Source organism: Chelonia mydas, chromosome 1, assembly GCF_015237465.2.
Source record: "Chelonia mydas isolate rCheMyd1 chromosome 1, rCheMyd1.pri.v2, whole genome shotgun sequence".
NCBI lineage: Eukaryota > Metazoa > Chordata > Testudines > Cheloniidae > Chelonia > Chelonia mydas.
Window position 1 is genome coordinate 210,598,413 of NC_057849.1, and position 23,836 is coordinate 210,622,248.

General features: G+C 46.3%; 1 protein-coding gene across 3 annotated transcripts in view; it reads right to left on the reverse strand.

Annotated features, from left to right (window-relative positions):
• The window catches only part of LOC102939253 (ovostatin), a 55,974-nt gene that overhangs the window by 17,635 nt on the left and 14,503 nt on the right, over positions 1-23,836 (reverse strand). For all 3 annotated transcript variants that reach the window (XM_043551163.1, XM_043551210.1, XM_037894412.2), the window contains 15 exons: positions 21,861-21,972; positions 20,509-20,623; positions 20,149-20,258; positions 18,241-18,399; positions 17,257-17,484; positions 16,808-16,865; positions 16,041-16,189; positions 13,798-13,947; positions 10,265-10,435; positions 8,504-8,645; positions 4,969-5,065; positions 4,288-4,516; positions 2,674-2,800; positions 1,766-1,887; positions 598-649 (listed from right to left, as the gene is read on the reverse strand). In XM_043551163.1, coding sequence (XP_043407098.1) covers positions 598-649; positions 1,766-1,887; positions 2,674-2,800; positions 4,288-4,516; positions 4,969-5,065; positions 8,504-8,645; positions 10,265-10,435; positions 13,798-13,947; positions 16,041-16,189; positions 16,808-16,865; positions 17,257-17,484; positions 18,241-18,399; positions 20,149-20,258; positions 20,509-20,623; positions 21,861-21,972 — 2,021 coding nt within the window. The remainder of the gene's footprint in view (positions 1-597; positions 650-1,765; positions 1,888-2,673; positions 2,801-4,287; positions 4,517-4,968; positions 5,066-8,503; positions 8,646-10,264; positions 10,436-13,797; positions 13,948-16,040; positions 16,190-16,807; positions 16,866-17,256; positions 17,485-18,240; positions 18,400-20,148; positions 20,259-20,508; positions 20,624-21,860; positions 21,973-23,836) is intronic.

The following is a 23,836-nucleotide window of genomic DNA, read 5'->3' on the forward strand; positions in this document are numbered from 1 at the left end:
GATATGTCTACATTGAACACTAAACTCGGTTCCATGGGACTGTGCTGGAACATCCACCCTGCATTGTAAGCCTGGGATTACAATTGGCAGACCTGGGTCTCAGCACTGTGCTAACGCATCCATCCTGCACTACTCTGACCTGGGTTTGCAGCTTGACCTGTGCACTGCACATTGCAAATGGACCCAAGTCACAGCAGGACTCAGGCTCTGACCCACCCCTGAGCAGGGTTTTAGGAGCCAGGTCATGAGTGCTTGCTGTACCCAAGTCAGACTGATTTGCATGTGAACAGAAGGGGGGCTTGGGCCCAAACCTGAGTCAGAGCCTGGGCTTAGTATGCAGTGTAGACATACCCTAAGTGACCTGCCCAAGCTCACACAGGAGGTTAGTGGCACAGCAGGAAATTGAACCCTCATTACCCCACTGACAGACTAGCACTCTAACTCCTGGACTATCCTTCCTCACACATCTAGGTACCACCTGTACAGTGCCTCAGTGAAAGGGGGATAGGTCAGGGAATTACAAAATTATTAATTTGCGCTGAGGGAAAGAGCTTTGGTCCCAGTCAACAAGTACAGAATTTGGAGAGATGCCCTTACCCTTTGTGCAGATGAGGGAGCTCTGGGTCACCTCCTTTTCAATGCCTTCAGGCTGGTCGGTGGAGGGGGGAGAGGAGACACATACAGCATGTCAGAATGAACATCACAAAAGAAAATGGTCCAATGACAGTAATGAAAAGCCATCCCAGTATCCATACTGTCAAGTAATCAGGGCATTATACCCAGACTCTAGGGGCCAGACACAGCCATGATGTGGCTGCAACTTCAGGGGAGCTCTAGACAATTGGTTCTGGGTCTGTGGAGTCTTTCCCGTTCTCCCTCCCTGTATTACACAAGGGGGTGGGGGAAACTTACTGTATTTCTCTTCCATCTGCTTCAGTCCTCCCCTCTCTTTACTTCCCCCAACATAACTCAGTAAGGGCTTTGTCACTTGTGAGTAATATAGCTTGATATATAGGGTAGTGGGGTGCAAAGGTTTTATTGGCAGTCCCTGAATGTCTCAGTTTAAGATGACATACAGGATAGTAATATTCCTGCCAGCCAGGGGACAGCTGTCCTAGACGCAGGGCTAGTGATTGAACATGGTGCTGGATGCCCTATAAATACCATTGCTTGCTAGTTAGATAGAGTCAGATGTAGTTTTTGGCTAGGAAATGCTGAGCAGAGCTCTGACAGGCCGGTGAGAGATTCATTTTAACTCTTCTGGTGGATTTGCATTCTGTGGACCACACCTATGCTGGTCAGTCTCAGCTCTGCCATCTCAGCTGCAGTCTCAGCTCTGCCGAAGTGCAGGATGCAAACATAGTGAATGCATGCACAGGGTATTTTGGTAATGGAGAAGGAGTCCTGTCCTACAAAGTGGCTACATCAGCATGGCCAGTCTGACCCCAGGCTGGCTAATGCAGCAGACAGGACAAACTCTCCAGCACTGCAGTTAGAAGTAGGGAGAGGTTTCAGGGTGGGCTGGCTCACACACTCTGACCTCCATCATGTTCAGCAAACACTCACCCTCCCAACAACTTTCTTGATGGCAGTGGCATCATTCATAAACTGAACACCCAGCCCTATCCCAGCTGGCTGACACTGGACCCAAGCCTGGTGCGCTTTAGGGCACCTCAGATACTCTGACTTGCTTTCACGCATACTTGCTGTACTCTTCATGGGAGGGAGGGATGTTCAGACACAGAGCCAGAGCTTTCCACTGTACCTCAACCAACAGGGTTCTGATCAGGGTGTCCTTCCACCCTATCTCTGGCTTCCCAGATGTTCTGTTCCCACACTTCCCACCACTCTTCTTGGTCTCAGCAGTAACACTGAACATCACATCACCTGGAATAACACCCAATAAAGAGAAAAAAGGTACCTCCATTGCCCAGCGTGATGGCTGTTAGCAGATTTCTTCTGGCAATTGACCTCTACATGTGACAAAGCTGCAGTACGGGACTCTGTGGGTCTGCTGGTGTGATGACTGTTTAGTCACCAGTATTTCACCACCCTCCTAGTGAAAACGTTTTTCCTAATATCCAACCTAAACCTCCCCCACTGCAACTTGAGACCATTACTCCTTGTTCTGTCATCAGCTACCACTGAGAACAGTCTAGATCCATCCTCTTTGGAGCCCCCTTTCAGGTAGTTGAAAGCAGATATCAAATCCCCCCTCATTCTTCTCTTCCGCAGACTAAACAATCCAAGTTCCCTCAGCCTCTCCTCATAAGTCATGTGTTCCAGTCCCCTAATCATCTAGGGAGGTGGTGGAATCTCCTTCCTTAGATATTTTTAAGGTCAGGCTTGACAAAGCCCTGGCTGGGATGATTTAGTTGGTGATTGGTCCTGCTTTGAGCAGGGGGTTGGACTAGATGATCTCCTGAAGTCCCTTCCAATCCTGATATTCTGTGATTCTATGATCAGCCATGGGGTGATGGAGCTCTGAGCTCTATACATGGAAAGGGCAAGGCAATGCAGCTTTCTGTAGAGCACCTCCCAGGCAAGCGAAGTTGGGGCAATGTAGGTTCAAGCTCTATGGACTCAGGAGATGGACTGGTTAGGGATGGGCTTTTGGTGACACATGAATAGACCAGCATCAGTCACAGGACAGAAAGTTGTGCAGAAACTTACCGAGTTTTTTGGAGATAATGTTCCAGACATAGGTTTTCCTCTCACTGGCGCACACACATCCATCATCTCTCTTTGGGGACAGGAGCTGAGCCTGGTAATCCTGGGAATTGGCCAGCAAAATACCAACCTGAAAGCAGGAGAGAAATACTGATGTGGCACAGGCTATGTCTGACACAAACAGGGTGAGCATTACAGGAACTCCCTTCTACCTGTCTCCAGTGGGTATCCAATGCCAACACTATGGGGCAGAACCGGGACAGGGGATGCTGTGGTATTGGATGGGCCACTCTTCAGAGGACACCTTAACAGAGCTTCCTTCTGCCTGTCTCTCGTAGCCATCCATAGGGACATGAAATATACCATGGCAGTAAATAACCTAATATACTGACCAGCACCCATGCTCTCACTTGGTACAAAAGGGGCTAATGCCTTCCAGGTGATCTGCATAGGAAACCACTGCCTGGGCTCTTTTTTGCTGCTTTATGGGGTATATTGAAGGCCACCAAGGGTTGTTACTTTTTCTTCCAAACATTTTTCTGATTTCTAGATTTCTATGTTTTGTTGCAGGACTACTAGGAAAACTGAAAAGGGATTATGACATCACAAGAGATGGAAAGGAAAAGGGATTTAAAACTCTGGGGTCTTTTTGTTTGTTAACATCTATTTAACATAGACTCTTAACAATCAGTAAGGAGAAAAGTATTTTTCCGATTATTCAAACACACCCCTTTAATTAAAGTCTAAGAAAGTTCCCACTGTAGTTCTCCAGTTATCCTTTGAGACCTCCACCAAAAAATGAGATAAAATGAGACTTGATGATTTAATATTAAAATCAAGCAGAAAAAAAACAGGGGGGGAAAGTCTAGCTTTTTAGATACAATGCAAAAAAGCAAAAAAGAGGGTACAAATATTTTTCGCAGGTCCCCTTTAAGCTGTGCGTAAGCTATTGAGGAGTGTGGGTGCACCCCACTGTTATTGGATGGGTTCTGCCTGAGGGTGGTGAGGTAGGCAGAATTCCCCTATGGGTAACTGGAAAGAACACGTTCAAACACGGCTCTTACACCTCCTGTCCTGAAGGGCAGAAAGCTCTGCCTCACGCTGCTGACTGGGGCACAAGAAGTGCAGGCTATTTACCCCAGCCGTCAGAAGTTGTACAGAGCCTCTGCCTAGGCAAATACTCCACGGATACAAGCACTGTGATTCTGATGCTCTCTGTACCCTGCACCCCAGACAGGAGTCAGGATCTGACCAGGCTCAACTCCTCACCTGCAACTCCCTTTGTTTGCACTTTGGGAGGCCCAGGTCCTGCCTGGACTTTCAGCCTCTGGAGCCCCACTAAAGTCAGAGCTGTAAAGAACCCTGAAGCATGAATGATGCTACGTACACACCCACATTTCTGGTCTTTTCAACTCCCAGCGGAGGTTTGCTTATATCCCACTCTCAGAACACAATTCAGCAAGCTCTGTCTCTGCTCTGTAGTGGCCCAGAAGGATTGGCACAACCAGGCTGATTTGCCGTAGATAGGTCTTAACAAATTTGCCACATTGCTGCTTGTTTTAGCCACGCAGACAGGTGTCCTGGAAATTTAATCAGAGAGAGAAGAAGAGGACATACCTTGATGCACTTGTCCAGGTAGTTGAAGACGTTGGCTCTAAGGAGGAAGTCTTCCCCCCGGATGATGGAGTAGGGCAGGGTCAGGTCAACAAAGAAAGGCTGGAAGGCTGTCAGAGAGGTGGGTGCAGAGATACCAAATCCAGACTCCCTCTCCAAACAGAAGACGCTGGCTTTCCATTCGGTAATGGTGTCAGGGATGGTGAATACAATGTTGGCCTTGCCAGTGGAACTAGAGGGAATGAGGCAGAGTGTGTATGTGGCACTCAGTAGAGACAACAGAGTGAGCACTGCCCATGTTCTGCTTGGAGAATTCCCCTTGTTGTCTGAGTGCCCAAAATTCATCACTCAAATCCTCTGAAGAGAAGCCCCTAGAAAATTCTCCTGCATGCCACTTGCCTGAGGTAACAGAACAATTGGTGGCAGAGCATGGAACAAGACCCTAAGTTCTTGACTCTACCTTAGCAACAAGACACTCCGTCCTTTCGCTAGCCAAGTCTGACATGCTGGGTGCATTATTTGGGAACATGAACTGACAGCCTTGAACAATATCACCATGCAGGGATGCGGGGCATGGGAGAAGGCAGCTATCTATAGGAAGTGTTTCATGCCCTTGCTGTTGCCTTTCAAGGCAATAGTGGGGCCTTTAAAAGAAGATGAGAAGACAGAATAAGCAGTACTCACTCTACTGAAACGAGATCCCAAATCCATGTCTCAGGGAAGAATTTTCGAACAGTCTCAATCATGACTCTGCCTCGAGAATCATCTGCAGAAACAGTCTCTGTTAAGGGAGAATGGGGAACTTGGTCAAACCCAGCGCATTCAGCAAAGGTGCAATGGCAGAGTGGCCTTTGCATATACACTATGGATCAAACTGATGCCACCGTGTTTATCCCCAAAACTGGCAAAGCAGGGGCAATGGCAAGCAAATCACTGTCCCCATCCCCATACCAATGTTTCTCAAACTTGTTCAGGAGAGAAAACCTCTAGGACTAAGCAAGGGATTCAACCGGTGTTCTCTATTGAGCTACAGTTGTGGTGGGGAGTTTTTGAATGTGGCCACCTATATCCCCCAGAACTGGATTGAGACCCACCAGCTCACTTCATCAGGCCACCAAATGGCGAGCTGGGTTAGAGATGGGTGGGAAACAGTTTTCCCATCCCTCAGATATTTTCAAGAGATCAACTAACTTTTTTTTATTAAAGGTCAAAGTTAGAATCAAATGTTCACCTACTAAATCATATACTACTTATCCCTTATTCACGATCAGGTTAATGTTCAAAGGCCAGGACAAAAGATTCATCTCAAACTGGGATAAAAAGTTGAATTCTCAAAAATATTTGTGGTCCTGAACCAATTATGTTTCCAGTTCAACTGAAACGATTCATTTAAATAATTGCAAAATGTCTCATTTCGGTTTTGACCCTTTTTTCTCCTTTTTCAGTACACCTATCTTAAATTTTGCAAACAGAAAGTAATTTCAAATTGGGAAAAAACAGATTTAAAAAAAAAAACAATTAAATGAAACATTTTGACAATTTCAAAATGTTTCATTTCAACGTTGTTTTCAAGTCAGGAGATCTGTTGAATCTGAACCTGTTTCACAAATGGTTTAATTGAAAAATTACCAACCAGCTTTAGAGATGGGAGTACCTTTGGACAACGTGGTAAGCCTTTGCATTTATGTAGCCCCTTCTATCTGAGGACTACAGATCTCTGCACATACATTAACCAGTCCCTACAACACTTCCATGAAGTATGTATTGCAAACCCAATTTGACAGACACAAAGGAGGCTGTTTGACTTGTCCATGGTCACCCAGGGAATCAATGGAAAAACTGGTTTCAGAGTAACAACCGTGTTAGTCTGTATTCGCAAAAAGAAAAAGGAGTACTTGTGGCACCTTAGAGACTAACCAATTTATTTGAGCATAAGCTTTCGTGAGCTACAGCTCACTTCATCGGATGCATACTGTGGAAAGTGTAGAAGATCTTTTTATATACACACAAAGCATGAAAAAATACCTCCTCCCACCCCACTCTCCTGCTGGTAATAGCTTATCTAAAGTGATCACTCTCCTTACAATGTGTATGATGGAAATGGCCCAACTTGATTATCATACACATTGTAAGGAGAGTGATCACTTTAGATAAGCTATTACCAGCAGGAGAGTGGGGTGGGAGGAGGTATTTTTTCATGCTTTGTGTGTATATTAAAAGATCTTCTACACTTTCCACAGTATGCATCCGATGAAGTGAGCTGTAGCTCACGGAAGCTTATGCTCAAATAAATTGGTTAGTCTCTAAGGTGCCACAAGTGCTCCTTTTCTTAATGGAAAAACTGGAAGTAAAACCCAGGTGGGACCCTAAACGCCCCTGAATTCACACTCTGCAATTCACACTACTGCAATGATGTTTGTTCAAAATATATCTTATAAGGTATCACTTGAAAAGTAATGACAGGTTTCAGAGTAACAGCCGTGTTAGTCTGTATTCGCAAAAAGAAAAGGAGTACTTGTGGCACCTTAGAGACTAACCAATTTATTTGAGCATGAGCTTTCGTGAGCTACAGCTCACTTCATCGGATGCATATCTCCTGCTGGCAATAGCTCATCCCAACTGACCACTCTCCCCACAATGTGCATGACAATCCACATTGTGGGGAGAGTGGTCAGTTTGGATGAGCTATTGCCAGCAGGAGATATGCATCCGATGAAGTGAGCTGTAGCTCACGAAAGCTCATGCTCAAATAAATTGGTTAGTCTCTAAGGTGCCACAAGTCCTCCTTTTCTTTTTGAAAAGTAATAGCACACTGGTCATTTATATCATTGTAAAATGCAGGTGTTAAACTTATTTGTGAAATTATGAATTGAATCTGTATAATGTTACTAGAAGACGTGTAAGAAAACAGCCTAGCCTAGGTAAAGGTGATAAACAGATCTGCCCTAGACCAAGGAATATGTGTTTACCTCAACTTAAATATTAGCCATGAACACAACTATCAAGCAAACCAGCAGGAGCTGTCTTGAGCTTGAATTTGAGAGACGGAGAATTATCATGGCTCCTGCATCCCAGGGAGACACAGGAGACTGAATACACCTTCCTAACTTTGAGAACAGAGACAATTCTTGGAGAATATAAGGGACAGAAAGAGACTTCATATTTATCTTAGACCTAAAAAGACAGGGGAAACCAGCACCTTGTACTTCTATGGAAGGTCCTGACTGAGAGACAATCAACCGAGCTGGACTAAGAGTAGTTGGTGGGTGAAATCATCTTAAACAAAGACCGTGCCTTGTTAGATAAGATTTAGACTTTTAGGTTCATGTTTTCACTATCATTTGCTTGTAGCCATCTCTACGTTTATTTCTTTTACTTGGCATCACTTAACCCACGTCCAGTTGTTAATAAACTTGTTTTAATTTAAGCCAGCCCCATGCCGTGTCTGAACTGAAGTAATTGTTAACTCCAGCTAATGTGGCAAGCTCTTAGTACTGTCTCTTTAAAGGAAGAAACAAACCTTATTATATCTCTGAGTAGTCCAGCAGAGGGCTGGTCACTTCAGAGCACATGTTTTTGAGGAAATTCGGGACTGGGGATGTGCTGTGGTCACTTGGCTAGTAGTAACCAAGGCTGGTGGATACCAGAGTCTGGCTGTAGTATAACAAGTAGGCTGCTGAACCAGGTTTGCTCAACACACAGACACCCAGTGCATGCTTGTCTGCTAGCTGGGAGCATCCAGACAGGGAAACCACGGCAGCAGAGCACTTTTAGGCACCCAGAGGTACAGGGCAGATCAATGTCTCACTAGTGTCGTTTGCACCCCATAACGTGATGCCAGATCTCCTGACTCTCAGCTCTGTGCCCTAATCCCAGTGCCGTGCTGCCTCTCAGTACAAACTGCTCATACTAGAACCAAGAGCCAGCCGGTCCAACACGTCTGTATTACATCCCCCGAAGTGTCTGCTCTCAGGCTGGATTGGAAGCAGTGGCTTAGAGTTGACAGGCTTCCACTGGCATTACCTGAAACCCTGTACGCTTTGGTTCCACACTGGACTGGGATTTCAGGTAGAGCTGTGTGTATCTGTGACTGCTAACATGCACACAGGCTTGTACGTCCACTCCACACAGTGCCCCTTCTCCCCACAAGCGTTCCTAATCTCACAGATCCATGTAGGAAGAAAACAACCTCATCTTTTTTTCTGCCACCCGCTATTACCTGACAATTTGGCAGTAGTCATAGGTGTGGACAAACTTCCACCAAAGCCAGGACGGCCAAGGAAATCAGGGCGTGGTCTGACACTTCCACACACCACGGGCTGCCGCAGCCGAGAGTTGGTAAAAACCTTCATGCCCATCTCCTTCAAAATCAAAATGAAAAGTACATCAACCACCTCTGCTTCCTAGTACAGCTTTATTCCACTCTGCCCTCCTTCCCCATCCACAGCCTTCTAGTTACAAGAGAGTGGATAATACCACAAGTGAACAGTGCCCATCTAAACTCCAGGCTCTTCTTAGTGGCACTATTTCTCCCACTGCCCCATCCTAGGGCCAGCTTCTCTCTCTTCTCCCCTGTGGGTCTCTATGGCATTTTCTGTGCCAATGTCAATGGGAGTTCCACGCACGTTAGAGATGCAGAATATGCCAAAGGAATTCATTCAGAGTGTGCACTACAAACACACAACACTCAGGACAGAGGAATTTGGTGCTGAATCTCTAATGTACGACAGCGACACCTGCTGTACAGTCAGGAACTACATTAATGGAGCTCTGAAAGGGGCCTCACTTCAGCATCCAGAGATGCAAGAGATCTATCACGGCCCATCTAGCCCTTTACCTGAGGGCCAGTGTACGACTCTTCCTTACTGTATATTAGGAAATCCAACTGGGTTTCAATCACTTCCCTTGGGAGACCTGTCCACTGCCTCTCAGATAAAAAAAAAAATCGGAGTCTACAGCTAGAAAATAAATTGAGCCATCTCATCTCACCCCTCTGTTACTGGAGGACATGTTGTGAGGCTCAGCTGCTCCAAGGGGAGGCTGGATATATGACAGCAGGAAATAAGATTGCACCACAGTGCAGGATTGACTCTGGCCCTATCCCCCGCCCCAGACTACAGACTTCATAATAGAGCTGGGGGCAAAACCTTTCAAGGTTTCAAAATTCTTCCCATTCCACAATGGGACAAAACTAACATATTTCAAAGGTTTTTTGTGTGAAAAAAAAAAACGAGAGAAAGAACTCCATTCCAGAATCCCCAACAGCTTAGGGGTTAGCGTCCTCCCCTGGGATGTGGGAAACCTGGGCTTGAGTCAGGGCTCTGAATCAGTGTCAGTCTCTCTCTCTTTCTGGTGCAATGAATATTTAAATCACTTAGACTAAGTGAAACAGCTTCAACAGGAGAAACTCTTCCTATAAATGGCCAACAGCCTCGTGGTCGGAGCACTCAGTGGGTATATGCAGACGTAGGTTCCAGACCCTCCTCTGAATCAGGCAGAACATGGACTTCAAGGTGCATCTTCTACACTTCAGATGGGCGCTGTAACCACTGGACTATTGGCTACTCTGAGGTGGGCCTCTCTTTCTGGTTTTGACCAGAAATTCCATCCTGGACCTGATAAATCTTACTGACAACAGTTTTGTCAAAACCAACCCTTTCCGCTGAAAAGTTTCAGTTTTACAAATTGGCATTTTCTAATGAAAAAGAGTTTCATCGAAAAATTCCTGACCAGCTCTACTTCAGCACTCAAACTGCTTTGCCTACCAATAAGACTAAGTGCAGGAGGACATGTCAGCGGAAGAAGTTATATACCCGACACCAGGTGCCAGCTGCATTTCATGATTTGCAAGGGAGAAAACCAGGGAGGGCACTTACATTTCACCTTCATCACCCCCACCCCCTTCCCTGCTCTCCTCTTCCATTGCTAACCAGGTGACAGTTCATTGTGGGCTAATTTAAAGAAATTCCAGCATGCTTGCCTTGAAATATTGATAGACATCTGGGGCGAAGTCAGAGGACACAGGCATGTAATACAAGCCATTGTGAAAGATGTTGTCAGCCGGGACACATGGCTCTTTGCTGTCATCTTCCAGGTTCAGCCCGTTGAAGTAATAACCATATAACTCTTGCAAGGGAAGTAGGTTGTACACCTGTGAGAGGGGAAACAAACACAGACCCTGTATGTGGGGAGAGATCTGTAGAGGGACATGCACCAGGTAATGGCTGCTGCTAGGGGTGGGATACCAGTCTGGGTCTCTCATCCTTTGCCTCATCCTCTCCTGAACTCTTCAGTCTACCTTGCTCTGTTGTGATGTGTGGTGTCCAGGAAGGAGCACAGGCCCCCAGGCAATATTGGCCTGTATTAGGACTGTCAAACTGCTGGCTCATGATCCTCCATTGCAGCCTCCAGAAAGTTTCTTTGTTAACTCTTAGAGCACTGCCTAATCCTAACACATTACACACCTTCCTACCTGGGTGGTTCCTAAAGTTCAGAAGGGGGTGATTAATAGTTGTTGCGGCAAGAGGGTTCCTGATGGTGGGGAGGCTGAGACTCTTGCCTAGAGCAAGCCTTGATTGGCTCTTACTTTCTCCCTGCTACTGGGAGCCTCGCTCCTGCCCATAGTGCAGTGTTCTTCACTGCAAGGCCCCTGAGCCAGTGGTGGCTCCCATCGACACTAAGTGCGGCCCACTAAATTCCCTCTAAGCTGTGCGGCCACAATGCAGGCTATAAATAGCCATGCAGCAGCTCTAAAGGGCCACACAGCAGGGACATGGAGAGGAGAGAGGTAGGGGGTGGGCAGAAACTGGGGAGGGGAGCAAGTTGAGGCTTGCAGGGCTTCTGTGGGCCTCTCCCCTGGCCCTGGAGCTCATTGCTGCCAGAGGTGAGCGAGAGGCCCCTTCCCCCAGAGCTCCATGCTGCCTGCTGGCACAGGGGAGAGAGGGCCCCTTCCCCCAGAACTCCATGCTGCCTGCTGACAGGGAGAGAGAGGTCCCTTCCCCCAGAGCTAGCTGCTGCCGGCGGGGGGGAGGGCTGAGGGGAGGGGGCCTTTGGCCCCAGCACCGGGGCAACCTGCCTGCACCCCAAACTCCTCAGCCCTGGCCCCACCTGCACCTCCAGCCAAAGCCCTCACCCCCCGCCCCTACATCCCAACACTCTGCCCCAGCCCTGAGCCCCCTCCCACACCCCAAAACCCTCTGCCCCAGCCCCACCCCAGAGCCCGCACCTCCAGCCCAAGAGGTGAAAAGAAAACAGAGGAACAAATTGACCAATGAACATTTGGACTGCCTTACTAGGATTGTGATGACAGATTACAAATACTGCATGAACAAAGTCAAAGAGGAACAGGCATGCTTTCGCTCATTCCATTTTTAAAGTAAGTTTTGCATTATTTTGCTCTTAAAAAGTTTACTCATATAGGTGCCTTTTTAATTCCATATATTTTCCTGCTTATTATTTTATAAAAGGAGTATCGTTTTATTGCACAAGTAGACTTTGTTTCAGTTACACGAGTGGCTCTGTAACATTACATCATTAAGGAGTAGTAAGCAATCTGTTAATTTAGTAGTTGATGTAGCTCTCACACTGAAGGTTTTTTGCCAAAGTGGCCCCCACTTCAACAATAGTGAAGATCACTGCCATAGCGTGATCTGCCTCCACCTTCTGCTGCTCAGGCTGCAGCTTAGCAGGAGGGAGGGGACATGCACTGGGAGGGCAGGTAGAGGCAGAGACAATCTGACGTAGAATTGTAGAATCATAGAAATGTTGGGCTGGAACAGACCTCAGGAGGTCATCTAGTCCATTTCTTGTGCTGGGGCAGGGCCAAGTAAATCTAGACCATCCCTGGCAGGTGTTTGTTCAACTTGTTCTTAAAAACTTCCAGTAATGGGGATTCCACAACCTCCCTTGGAAGCCTGTTCCAGAGCTTAACTCCCCTTATTGTTAGATTTTTTTTTTCTTAATATCTAACCTAAGTCTCCCTTGCTGCATGTTGAGACCATTACTTCTTGGCTTACCTTCACTGGACATGGAGAACAATTGATCCTCATCCTCTTTATAACAGTCCCCTTAACGTATCAGAAGACTGTTGTCAGGTCCCCTCTCAGTCTTCTTTTCTCAACACTAAACATGCCCAGTTTATTTAACCTTTCCTCATCAGTCAGGTTTTCTAAACCTTGTATCATTGTTTTCCCTCTCCAGATTTGGACACAGTATTCCAGCTGAGGACTCACAATTGCTGAGTAGAGCGAGACATTTACCTCCTGTATCTTGCATACAAAACTCCTGTTAATACACCTCAGAATGATATTAGCCTTTTTCGCAGCTACATCACAGTGTTGACTGATACTCAATTTGCGATCAGCGATAACCTCCAGATCCTTTTCAGCAGTACGACCACCTAGCCAGTTGTTCCCCATTTTGTAGTTGTGCATTTGATATTTCCTTCCTAACTGAAGTGCTTTGTACTTGTCTTTATTGAATTTCAGCTTCCTGATTTCAAGCCACTTCTCTAATTTGTCAATATTGTTTTGAATTCTAATCCTGTCCTCCAAAGTGCTTGCAACCTCTCCCAGTTTGGTGTCATCCGCAAATTTTATAAGCTTAAAAACACTCCATTATCCAAGTCATTAATGAAAATATTGACTAATACTTGAGCCAGGGATAACCTCTGTGGGACCCCTCTGCATACCCCCTCCCAGTTTGACAGCAAATCATTGATAACTAATCCTTTAGATGTCTTTCAAACCAGTTGTACACTCACTTTATAGTAATTTCATTTAGATCACATTTCCCTAGTTTGCTTATAAGAATGTCATGTAGGACTTGTCAAAAGTTTTGGTAAAAGTAAGCTATATCACATCTACTGCTTCCCCCCCATCCAGTAGGCCAGGGACCTTGTCAAAGTAGTAAATTAGGTTGATTTGTTCTTAGCAAATCCATGCTGGCTATTCCTTATAAACCTATCATCCTCTAGATGGTTACAAACCGATTGTTTAATAATTTGTTCCAGTATCTTTCCAAGTATCAAAGTATAATTTCCCAGGTCCTCTTTGTTCCCCTTTGTAAAGATAAGTACTATATTTGCCTTTCTCCAGTCCTCTGGGTCCTTCTCTGTCCTCCATGAGTTCTCAAAGATAATTGCTAATGGTTCTAAGATTGTTTCAGTTAGTTTCTTCAATACCCTAGGATGAATTTCATCAGGTCCTGCCATCTTGAATATAACTTACTTAAATATTCTTTAATATGTTTCCCAGAGTGGCCGGTGGAGGAGGGAGGGAGCAGGAGGCTCTGCCCACGAGGGGATGGTGTGGTCTTTTGCCTCTTATAGAGTGTTTTTACAGGGGAGAGAAATAAGGGATCAAACCACAGAACTAGGAAAGACCAGGCATGGGGATGAAGGCAGCAGAGCTGCAGGGGATGGGAGAAGAGTGAGGAGAGATAGGAGCCAAGTGAATTTGAAAGGAAGCAGCACATTAGCCTGGACAGTGCTGGGTAGAGGACTTGAGGACTTACAGTCTCAGCAGACAGCTCTCGCTCAGGCCTCAGGAGGAGCACGCTCTCATCCACAGCCCGGAGGGCGCAGTGGGAGTTGGCTGAAGCTTCAAGGTGGAGGCTGACATTAGAGGCTGGGAGCCCCTGCTTCTTGGAGAACTGCAGCCGGACCTGGAATTGAGCAGAGGTGTCAGATGGGTTAAATTCTGCCCCTCAAGGGACTGCTGTGTGTGAGTATAGGTCCTGTGGCAAGATGGATGGGCCTCTACCCATTGCCACAACCTCATTCTTCTCCCTGCAGGATGAAGGCCTCCTCATCAGACAGAATCTCCTAGGAGTCCCTGTCCCAGGGCCAGATGTGACCATGAAGGCCCTGCAAAGGCTCCTGTGTGTTCTTCTCTACATCTCTGGCAATCCACACAGTGCCTGCCATCCAGCGTATCCCAACTCGTACCTCTTGCCACTTTCTTTTTTAAAAAAAACGTCTTCAGGACAAGAGCCCTGGAAAGCCAGAGTAGTTAGAGGAATAATGTAAACACACCTTTGCCTCCCCTAATGTAAGCACTTACTGTTCTATATTCGCAAAAAGAAAAGGAGTACTTGTGGCACCTTAGAGACTAATAAATTTATTTGAGCATAAGCTTTTGTGAGCTACAGATCACTTCATTGGATGCATTCAGTGGAAAATACAGAGGGACATATACATACAGAACATGAAACAATGGGTGTTATCATACACACTGTAACGAGAGTGATCACTTAAGGTGAGATATTACCAGCAGTTACAGTGCTGTATGGTAACACCCATTGTTTCATGTTCTCTATGTATATAAATGTCCCCACTGTATTTTCCACTGCATGCATCCGATGAAGTGAGCTGTAGCTCACGAAAGCTTATGCTCAAATAAATTGGTTAGTCTCTAAGGTGCCACAAGTCCTCCTTTTCTTTTTGCGAATACAGACTAACACGGCTGCTACTCTGAAACCTGTTCTATATTGTATTCCCATGGGATTTATTTATGTATCTGCAATAAACACCTTGTGTCTGCTGCAAACAAACCACGGCTTTATTTTTTTCCTCCAAGAATAGACATACCCAGCTTCAGTTTATGGACTTTAGGTAATGTAGTCCAGCAGGAAATTTCCTGTATTAAAAATCACACTATAATTAGAATTGCAAACAAAATCTTATTAGCCAAATTGTTCTCTCATTTATACTGGGATGAATTAAGTGTAACTCACATCAGAAGCAATGTAAGATAAAACACAATTTGGCCCTAATGTGTAAATATCACTGCACTACACTTTCCTTTAAACTGAAATTCTGAAAAAAAAAAAAAAAAAAAAAACAAACAAAAAAACCACAGATGAGCTGTGAAAGTTTATAACATCCAAACTGATCTATAATTAGAATTATCACAGCCATTTTAAAACTCTACTCCCCAATAAATTCCCAGGTGAAGTAAATCTCTCTCTCTCTCTCTCTCTCAGCTGAGGGAATCACTGATTTTTTTGGTTTGGTGGCTGAACCGAACAATGAAAAAAATTAATTAGTTTTCAACAAAAACAGATTTGTTTTTTCCCCTCACTGAAACAAACAAACAAACAAAAAAAAACAAACAATCTGAGGGAGTCAAATGAAATGTTTTGAATGTCAACTCAAAACATTTCCGAATGAATCTAATTAAAAACATACGTACCATTTTGATGCTTCCGAAATTTTTGTTTCTAGTCAAAAAACTATTCACCAAATTCAACCTGAATTCACAAATAACGTCAGTGCTCTGAAAAATGCATTTTTTTTTTGGCAAATGTACTATTTGCTGAAAAATATTCACCCAGCTATAACTACATAGAAATATATCATGGCATTAAAATATACTGAGTACCTTGGGATTTATCCAACAGAGTAACACATGTTCCCTACCTTGAAGAATTGACTATTGGATAAACAAGAGTTGAGGACAGAGAAATGCCGATCTGTTTAGGAAGGATTCCTTGAAGAAGTGGATTTTAAGAAGGAATGGCCACTTGGGGGGGGGGCAGGAAATGAGAGCCAGGTGTAAGCAGGGTGGGGCAGTATAGCAAAGGTATGAGGCTGAGAGGAAAAGGAGATGAATGGCACAGTAAGAGAAGACCAGAAACAGCATAGGGAATGAGAGGGTAAGACTGGAGCAGAGATTTGGGGGGGGGGGGGGAGAAATAAAGGTCTCCTGTAGGAGAAAAAAAATATACAGTCATAGAAACATCTTACGTTCACTCACCTTGTTCTTGAAGCACTTCTCAATCTGGAATCTGGTACTGTCGGCCACTAGCTCCCTGGCAGGGTGCACGGTGTAGACCAGCATCCGAGCAGCAGGAGCCAGCTTCTCACTGACAGTGAGTGGGATGGAGAAAGTACCTTTTAGAGATGCTGGGAGAAAGGGACAAGTCAAAAGAAAAATCACAGAGAACTGTTCTAGAAGCCGCCATCCTAGCTGGCATGTATGTAAAATGGTAAGGGGGTTAAGATGGTATAGCGAGGAAATACTGTGGAGATGGACTGATGTGGTGGTGGGTTTGGATTCAGATCCAGATTCCACCAAAGTTAAAATTAGAGTTTGAAAGCATATCCAAAATCCAGTCAGATTCCAGATCAGAATTCAGATCCAACATCCCAATGGCAGACATCTCACAAGATATGTGCTATTTCCTTATTCCCTTAGCCACACTCTGCATCTCTTTGGGAAATCCATTTGCTCCAGTTTTCTTCTGGGAGGACCTCCACAGGCCATTACCTCCCCAGGGCTGACATAGGCTGCTTTCTCCTACTGCCTCTGTGGAGAGTTTGATGGGTTGGGCAGCCATCCTTAATTCAACAGGGTTCTTCTAGGTGGTGATTACCAGCCTGACTGCACCGCACACACACACACACACACACACACACACACGTGGGGAGAGGTGCTGTGCTAGTCCTGCCTGCTGCACAGATCCCAGAAGCTCTGCTGCGTTCCCTAATTCTCATTATCTTTGCATCAAAAACCATACTTACCTCCACTGGTGTTGACTTGCTGTTTGCCACTGAGGACAATCTTGCCCTTCACCATCACCTGTGCACAGAAAGACACCATGAGATGGGAGACAGGAGGGAAGGGGGGCGGGGGGACAACCCAGTCAGATAACAGAACGTTTGCAATTAGGATTGTTTTAACTCTTTGGCTCAATATGAAGTCAGGTATAGCATGTCCAAGGGTAGATAGGTCAGATTCCCCCACACACAGACACCGTCCTGCCAAACCACCCCAGTCCTGTCCCTACTTTTGTAGTCCTGTTTGCCAGTTTGTGCAGCAATGTGAATCAAGGAAGAGTTCAGCCTAGAAAGCATCTCTGCTATCCATAACCAAGTAGATCAATCACTTGAGATATCGGTACTTGGGGTTTTGCTGGGCCAATCCCAGACTGAGTACTTTTACGGGCGCAGAGAGGCCACCTGACACTTACCACATAGTAGAATTTCACACTAGTGATCTTCCCATACCCGTTTTTGTTCAGGACATAGTACACTGTGATTGACCTCTGCTGGCCACAGCTCAGCTCCCCCGGCTCCAACTTGATTTTCACAAAGCTGTTAGTCCGGGAGTAGAAGCGCTGGACAGAGTAATAGGCCTCAGGATAGTAGGGTACCAACCAACCAACAGCGTTGCAGTTGTCGTTGGTTTTATATATTGCCTGACAAGAAAAGGGGAAGGGGAGAAAAGAACAAACGGATGTTTCACTGGGGAGGCAGTGGAAACAGCAAGTCACGGCCACAAATAAGAGACTGAAATTCACAAGCCATTGATAAGGCATTTTATCTAAAGCTAACTGCCCAGGTAGTGTGAGTGACAGCAGACCATCTCTAGCAACCTGGAGAGAGGTGACAGAAAAAGCAGAGATGTGCCAAAAGGAAAACAAACCTGTGAAAGTCACAATCATTTTGTAGACAAGATACAAAGAAAAAGAAAAAAAGAAAAGGTAAAAAAGTCTAAATCAAATCAATCAATTCCCTTTTTTCTTCCCATCCCAACAGTTTGCCTCACGGCTCCTGGTCACCATGTCCTCTCTTACCAAAGTCAGCTAATGCTTGAGATATTGCAGAGCACACAAAAGCTGCTGTATTTACTTTTAAATATCTCAGTTATTGCAATGATAATAACTCACTGCTTTAGAAGGTGCTTTGTGATCATTGGGGCATGAAAGGAGCCAGAGAAAGCACAGTCCATCACCAGAATACAATCTTCATCCCATCCCAACTGTTGGGGATTGGTCCTGCTTTTAACAGGGGGTTGGACTAGATGACCTCCTGAGGTCCCTTCCTACCTGATATTCTATGATCCTCTTTGGACACGGGTTCTAGCCAACAGGTGAAGAGTAGCACGCCCTCTCCCCAACACAGTGCCTCTCATGGGAATACAACCCTTCCCCACTAGCTCTTCAGGTACTTACCCTCAGGCTAAACTGAGGATTGAACATTTCAGAAGTGTCAATTGAAAGCTGAACAGTGCCATTCCCATCCGTGGTGTAGTTGCCCACATTCTTTTCATTGAGGAACAGCTGGACAACCTCATTTGCGATGGGTAAGTCATCCTCATTTACCAGTTTGACCTAAAGGAAAATGGAATGTCATGGTCTCAGAGAGGTAGAAGACCAATGTTCAGTTCCTAATCCATTTGAATATGGACATGTATGTTTTGCCTGTGTTTGTTTTCCATCCCATACAACCCTACCCCCAGAAACAAATATCCAAGTGCACCCTCCACCTGAATGTTCTTCTGTGCCCCCCTAAGGCAGTGCACCCCATAGTTTGGGAACCACTGTCCTAGGCTATAATAAAAACCACCCAGGGAGCCTGGGCAGCTGTGGGGAGCCCCTGACCCTCTACCTGCCCTGGGTGGGGGACCACAGGACCCAAGAACAGCCCCTGTCCCAGGCTCCCCACTGCAGTGCAGGCTCTGTGGGCAGCCCTTACCATGGCCTGGCCTATGGCAGGCCAGGGGGTGGAGCCTTGGGAGAAGGGGAGGAGCGGGGCCCCATGGCACGGGGATATGTGGGGGGTCCCCCAAATGTTCTTTTTGCCCAGGGCCCCCAATATATCTTAATCCGGCTCTGGCTATGGGGAGACTTTGGGGCTGTCTACCACTCACCACCCTCACAGTACATTCTGCCCAGTACACACAGCTCCAGGGGGGCCTAGGAGCAAGGGCCAGAGAGCAAAGTGAGGACCAAATGCTGCCCTGCAAGGATGGGGAGTGGCAGGGTTCACAGCTCAGGAAGAGATGACCCCCAACATCCCGGCAGCTGGAAGCTGCCTCCCGCCGTCAGTTCTGCTCCCTGCTTGGGGCAAGCTCTGCAAGCAGCGAGGAGGAACCGGAGCAGGAAGGGGGAGCACACTCGGACAGGTAGTAATAGCACTTCCAGCAGCCACGCTGGCTGCCTGCAGTGCTGCTCCTCTGCTGCCTGGAACTCTGGGATACATCTGGAGGACTTCCAGAATCTGAGTCAAGCAGGGGCTGCATGCCCCCAGGAAAGCAATAGGGCTCAGACCTGAGGTCCCAGCTTAACATGGGCTCGGACCGTCCAGTCCTGCAGGTTCCTGTGACCATGGGTCTGAGCCCTAGGTTGGGCAAAAGTTGCTCTGTGGTCATATACTGACCCTGTGCCAGTGAAAAAAAAATTAAAAAAAGAGCAAATAATTATTTTTCCCCAATAGTATCTTACTTTATTCCCCGCTTCCTTCTTCTAGTTGAAGAAAACAGAATTGTAAAGATGGGGCATTTTCCCCACCAGAACAAAATGAACAATTGAGATGAAAAATTGCTAAGTGAAGTTTTTTTTGTCCAAAATAAATAAATAAATGCATTTTTTGGTGAATTAAAACAAAACCTGTTGTTTTCCAACATTAAAAAAATAAAAATAAAAAAGCTTCAATTAGCTCCAGTTAACTGGCCATAGCCAAACCTGTGGGGTGGGGGTGGGGACTTAAATCACATTGATCATGCAGTTAAAATCATGGTTAGTTACCCTTTTTTTAAACACAAAACATTTCCCCTCAACATAGACAAGACGTCAGAACAAAGGCAGTAAACTCATGGGTAATCAGAGGTCCCTATTGACTAGCTGAAGAACTGAGTTGTAGCCAAGGATGGACAAATGTTGTTTAAGAAAATAATTCTTTTGTTCTAAACTGTGCAGTCTAAATAGAAAGAGTGAAGCTTTGCGGAAGAAAACCTCCTTTGGTGAAAGACTTTTGGTCACATTGCTGGACCCCAATACGCAACTCCCCTACCTCACAGACCCCTTCTATCACCCAGGATACAGTAGTTTGTCCTAGAGGGTCCCTAGCTACTGGCCTACCTGTCCAAAGTAAGGAATTCCCCTTTTGTAGGATTGGTCCATGTTCTCAAACCGCACACTGCCCAGCACCTGGGTTATGGAAATGTAGGCAGAGCCTGTAAGCTGCACACCTGCAAGACAGGGCCAGGGTGAAGATGAGACATTAATTACTCTTGAATTTAACATGGTTTAAATAGAGACAAATGAACCAATTAAATGTTTGCCTTGGAGATAGTTTGCCACTGTATTTATAAAATGGATTTTCTCTGGGAATTGAACCTTGTGCTGGGCAGCCAAAGCTTTGACTCACAGAGCAGTCTCTCTCTCCAACACCCTTTTCCATCACTGTACCCCAGTCTCTGACTGATTGGAAGGTGTTACCTGTTCCTTTCTCTGTCACGACTGCTTTCACATCAAGGTTCATCTGGTACCCCGAACGATTAAGCTCAAAGATCTTGGAGCTGAAGACCTGGGAGACGCAGCCATCCTTTCCCAACTGAGAAGGGAAGGAAACAGTCAGTGAGCAGGGAAAGAGCCCAGTTCTGTGCAGGGTCAGGAGAACTGGAGATCCTCTTGCCAAAGGGGGCAAAGAGGGTGCTGGCTTACTCCCTTGAGCAAAGATAACAGTAGAGTATTCATACAAAAGACCATTATGACATACTTGTGCCTGGCTTAGCTGGTAGGTCTCTTGGTCAGCGGAAGCTGGGAACAGATTCCTCACTAAGACTTGGTCACATATCCATTGCTGACTCTCTGGGGCTATGCCCAATGCCGGGAAACACTGCACTGTTGGAGTCTGCCCACTAGACTTTAAACAAACTCCCTGCCATTCTGCCCTGTATTGAGGAAGGCACTGCGTGTTAACACTGCAGGACAGCAATGCAGGGTGGCAGACCGTGCTGTGTTAAAGGTCCTGTCTTTTCAGGGAGAGGTTGAGAGCAGCTCTCAGTCTTCCTGAAGGGAAGGAATCTTATGGTCTTTTCCAAGAGCTGGAGAGAACCCAGTGTCTTGGTCAACATCCCTTCTCCTCATGAGACGGATTCTAATACTGCATGGAAGCTATTATTCAATGTTTAACTGGTGCACACAACCATCCCCAATATTATTTCGATGAAGGATATTTCCTCTCTGATTCTGGAAGTACTTTTATCTAGGTTATGGCTAGTTCCTATGGTGCCTGGAGCCCTATAGATATTGGCACTTTAGATTAGATAGATATTTAGCCAGGAACTTCCATGTACCAAGGACCCCCATCAGCCCCAAATATATTGGGGAAATGCTCTGTGATTCTACCCCAAAGCTATCTGCCCACCCAAAGGACCCACACCCCTCTCACAATATAGGGGAAAAGGGTCAAAACTAGTTAAAATACAATTTATGTTCAAAGATAAAGAGGGGATTGGGGAGAGGAGGCAAAGATAATAATATAAAGATCATCTCTGGCGCTTTTTTCCATAGATCTCAAAGCAGCTTACAAAGGAGACCAGTATCATTATCCCCACCTTATGGATGGGGAAACTGAGGCATAGAGATGTGAAGTGACTTGCCCAAGGTCACCCAGCCAGCCAGTGGCAGAGCAGGGATGAGAACCCAGGTCTCCTGAGTCTCAGTCCTGTGCGCCCTGCATTAGAAGGGAGGAATGAAGGGGAGAAAGGAGAGAAGAAAAGGAGAGGGAGGCATGAAGGAAGACAGAAGGATGGGAATCTTTTCTAAATAGCTGTTGTGCATCATACGTCTTTGGTAACAGACTGACAAAGTGGGTCTCTCTTGCAGTTCCCATACAAACTGAAATCCCTGCACACACTGAGTTGGACTCTCCCCTCGACAGGTTGGCCATAGGTGTACCTAGTGGAGGAGAAAACACAACAGTGAATTGGGGCTTAAGAGGCTGACCTGAGCGAACGGACAGCTACAGACCCTGGACCCACACCAGGCCTGAGAACCCGGCGATGGGAGTAATGTTGTGTGCTTTCTGTCTAGATTACTGACTACTCCAGAAAGGTTAATTACTTGTGAGCAGCAATGATATGCATTTTCATGCCAACCTCTGTACCCTGGTGACACCTCTCATTGTCTGAGGACATTGCAGCTGAGTTTCTTCCTCAGTATCTCCATTGCCCCATACTCATTTGTCCTAATGAAACACCCTGTCATTTCCTTAAACAGGGCAATCTGTGCCCCATGAAGGGGCCTCCGAGTTGCTCTTAGAGCAGCGATTCCCAACCTTTCCATGATGCAGCCCTTCCCCTCCATGTCCCCAGGCATCTGCCATCTTCATTCCTCTGTTCTGCCTGTTCTCTGTCTCATTTCTCCTTTTCATCTTGCCTTTTTTCCTTTTCACTGTATTTAACATATTCTTCGCTTTCACTGTTTATTGCCAGCTCCCCTCTTTTCTCTGCAGTCCCCCAGCAGCTCCTTCCCTTCCTCACTAGATGCCTCAACTTGATGCCACCTGAGGTTGAGCCGCGTGCCACACCAGCAAAGAAGAGATGTTAGAGCTGCTGCATTAGCCTGTTGCCACATTCATGTGAGTGGAGCTGGGTGAATAAGGGATTTTTGGGTTTGCTGGTCATTCCAAAAGAAAGGGGCGGGGGGGGCAGAAATCTGCATTTGGTAGAACGGACAATGAAAATTTTCACTTTTTTTCTGGCAATTAAAAAGTCAACAAAAAAATTGTTTCAATTTCAAGAATTTACTAACATTTTAAAAAAATAAAAGGAAATTTCTAAACAAAACATTGTTTTGAATAAAAAAATAGAAATGTTTCATTTCCAAAGTGTCAAAAAAAGTTTTAATTTTTTCATATCTTTGAGTGAAGTGGCGGGGGGGGGGGGGGGAGTTTGGGTCCATTTGAAACAATTCTGCAAAACTGACATGAATTCACAAAATGTTTTGGTGTCTTTGAATTGGCATGTTTTACTAGGAAAAAGTTCAGACGGAGATATTTTGCCAGGCTCTACCCAGCCAGGACCACAACCAGAGCAGGAAAGGAAAATGGCTGGCTGTCAAAGAGCTACTTGCCATTTGACTTGCAGACTCAGCAGCATGTTGCAGAGTGTGGGGGACATGGACTGGGGGTTCAGGATCTTTCTCTGGCCATGCTGATCCAGACCTCTGCCCTATGGGTCCCCCCTAAACTAGTTTAGCATCCCCCACATTAGTAAACATTGTTTTACAGCCGGGGGGGGGAAACTTTTTGGCCCAAGGGCCACATTGGGGTTGTGAAATGGTATGGAGGGCCAGATAGGGAAGGCTGTGCCTCCTCAAACAGCCTGGCCTCTGCCCCCTATCCGCCCCCTCCCACTTCCTGCCCCCTGAATGCCCCCCTCAGAACCTCCGACTCATCCAACCCGCCCTGTTCCTTGTCCCCTGACTGACCCCTCCCGGGACCCCACCCCCTATCGAACCCACCCTGTTCCTTGTTCCCTGACTGCCCTGACCCCATCCACACCCCCTGACAGGCCCCCCCAGGACCCCCAACCCATCCAACCTCACCCCCACTCCTTGTCCCCTGACCGCCTCCTCCCAGGACCCCCTGTCCCTAACTGCCCCCGCCAGGACCCCACCCCTTATCCAACCACACTGCTCCCTATCCCCACCCCCGCTCCCTGTCTCCTGACTGCCCCTCCCCCAAACCTCCGCCCCATCCAACTGCCCCCTGTCCCCTGACTGCCCCCTGGGATCTCCTGCCCCTTATTCAACACTCCCC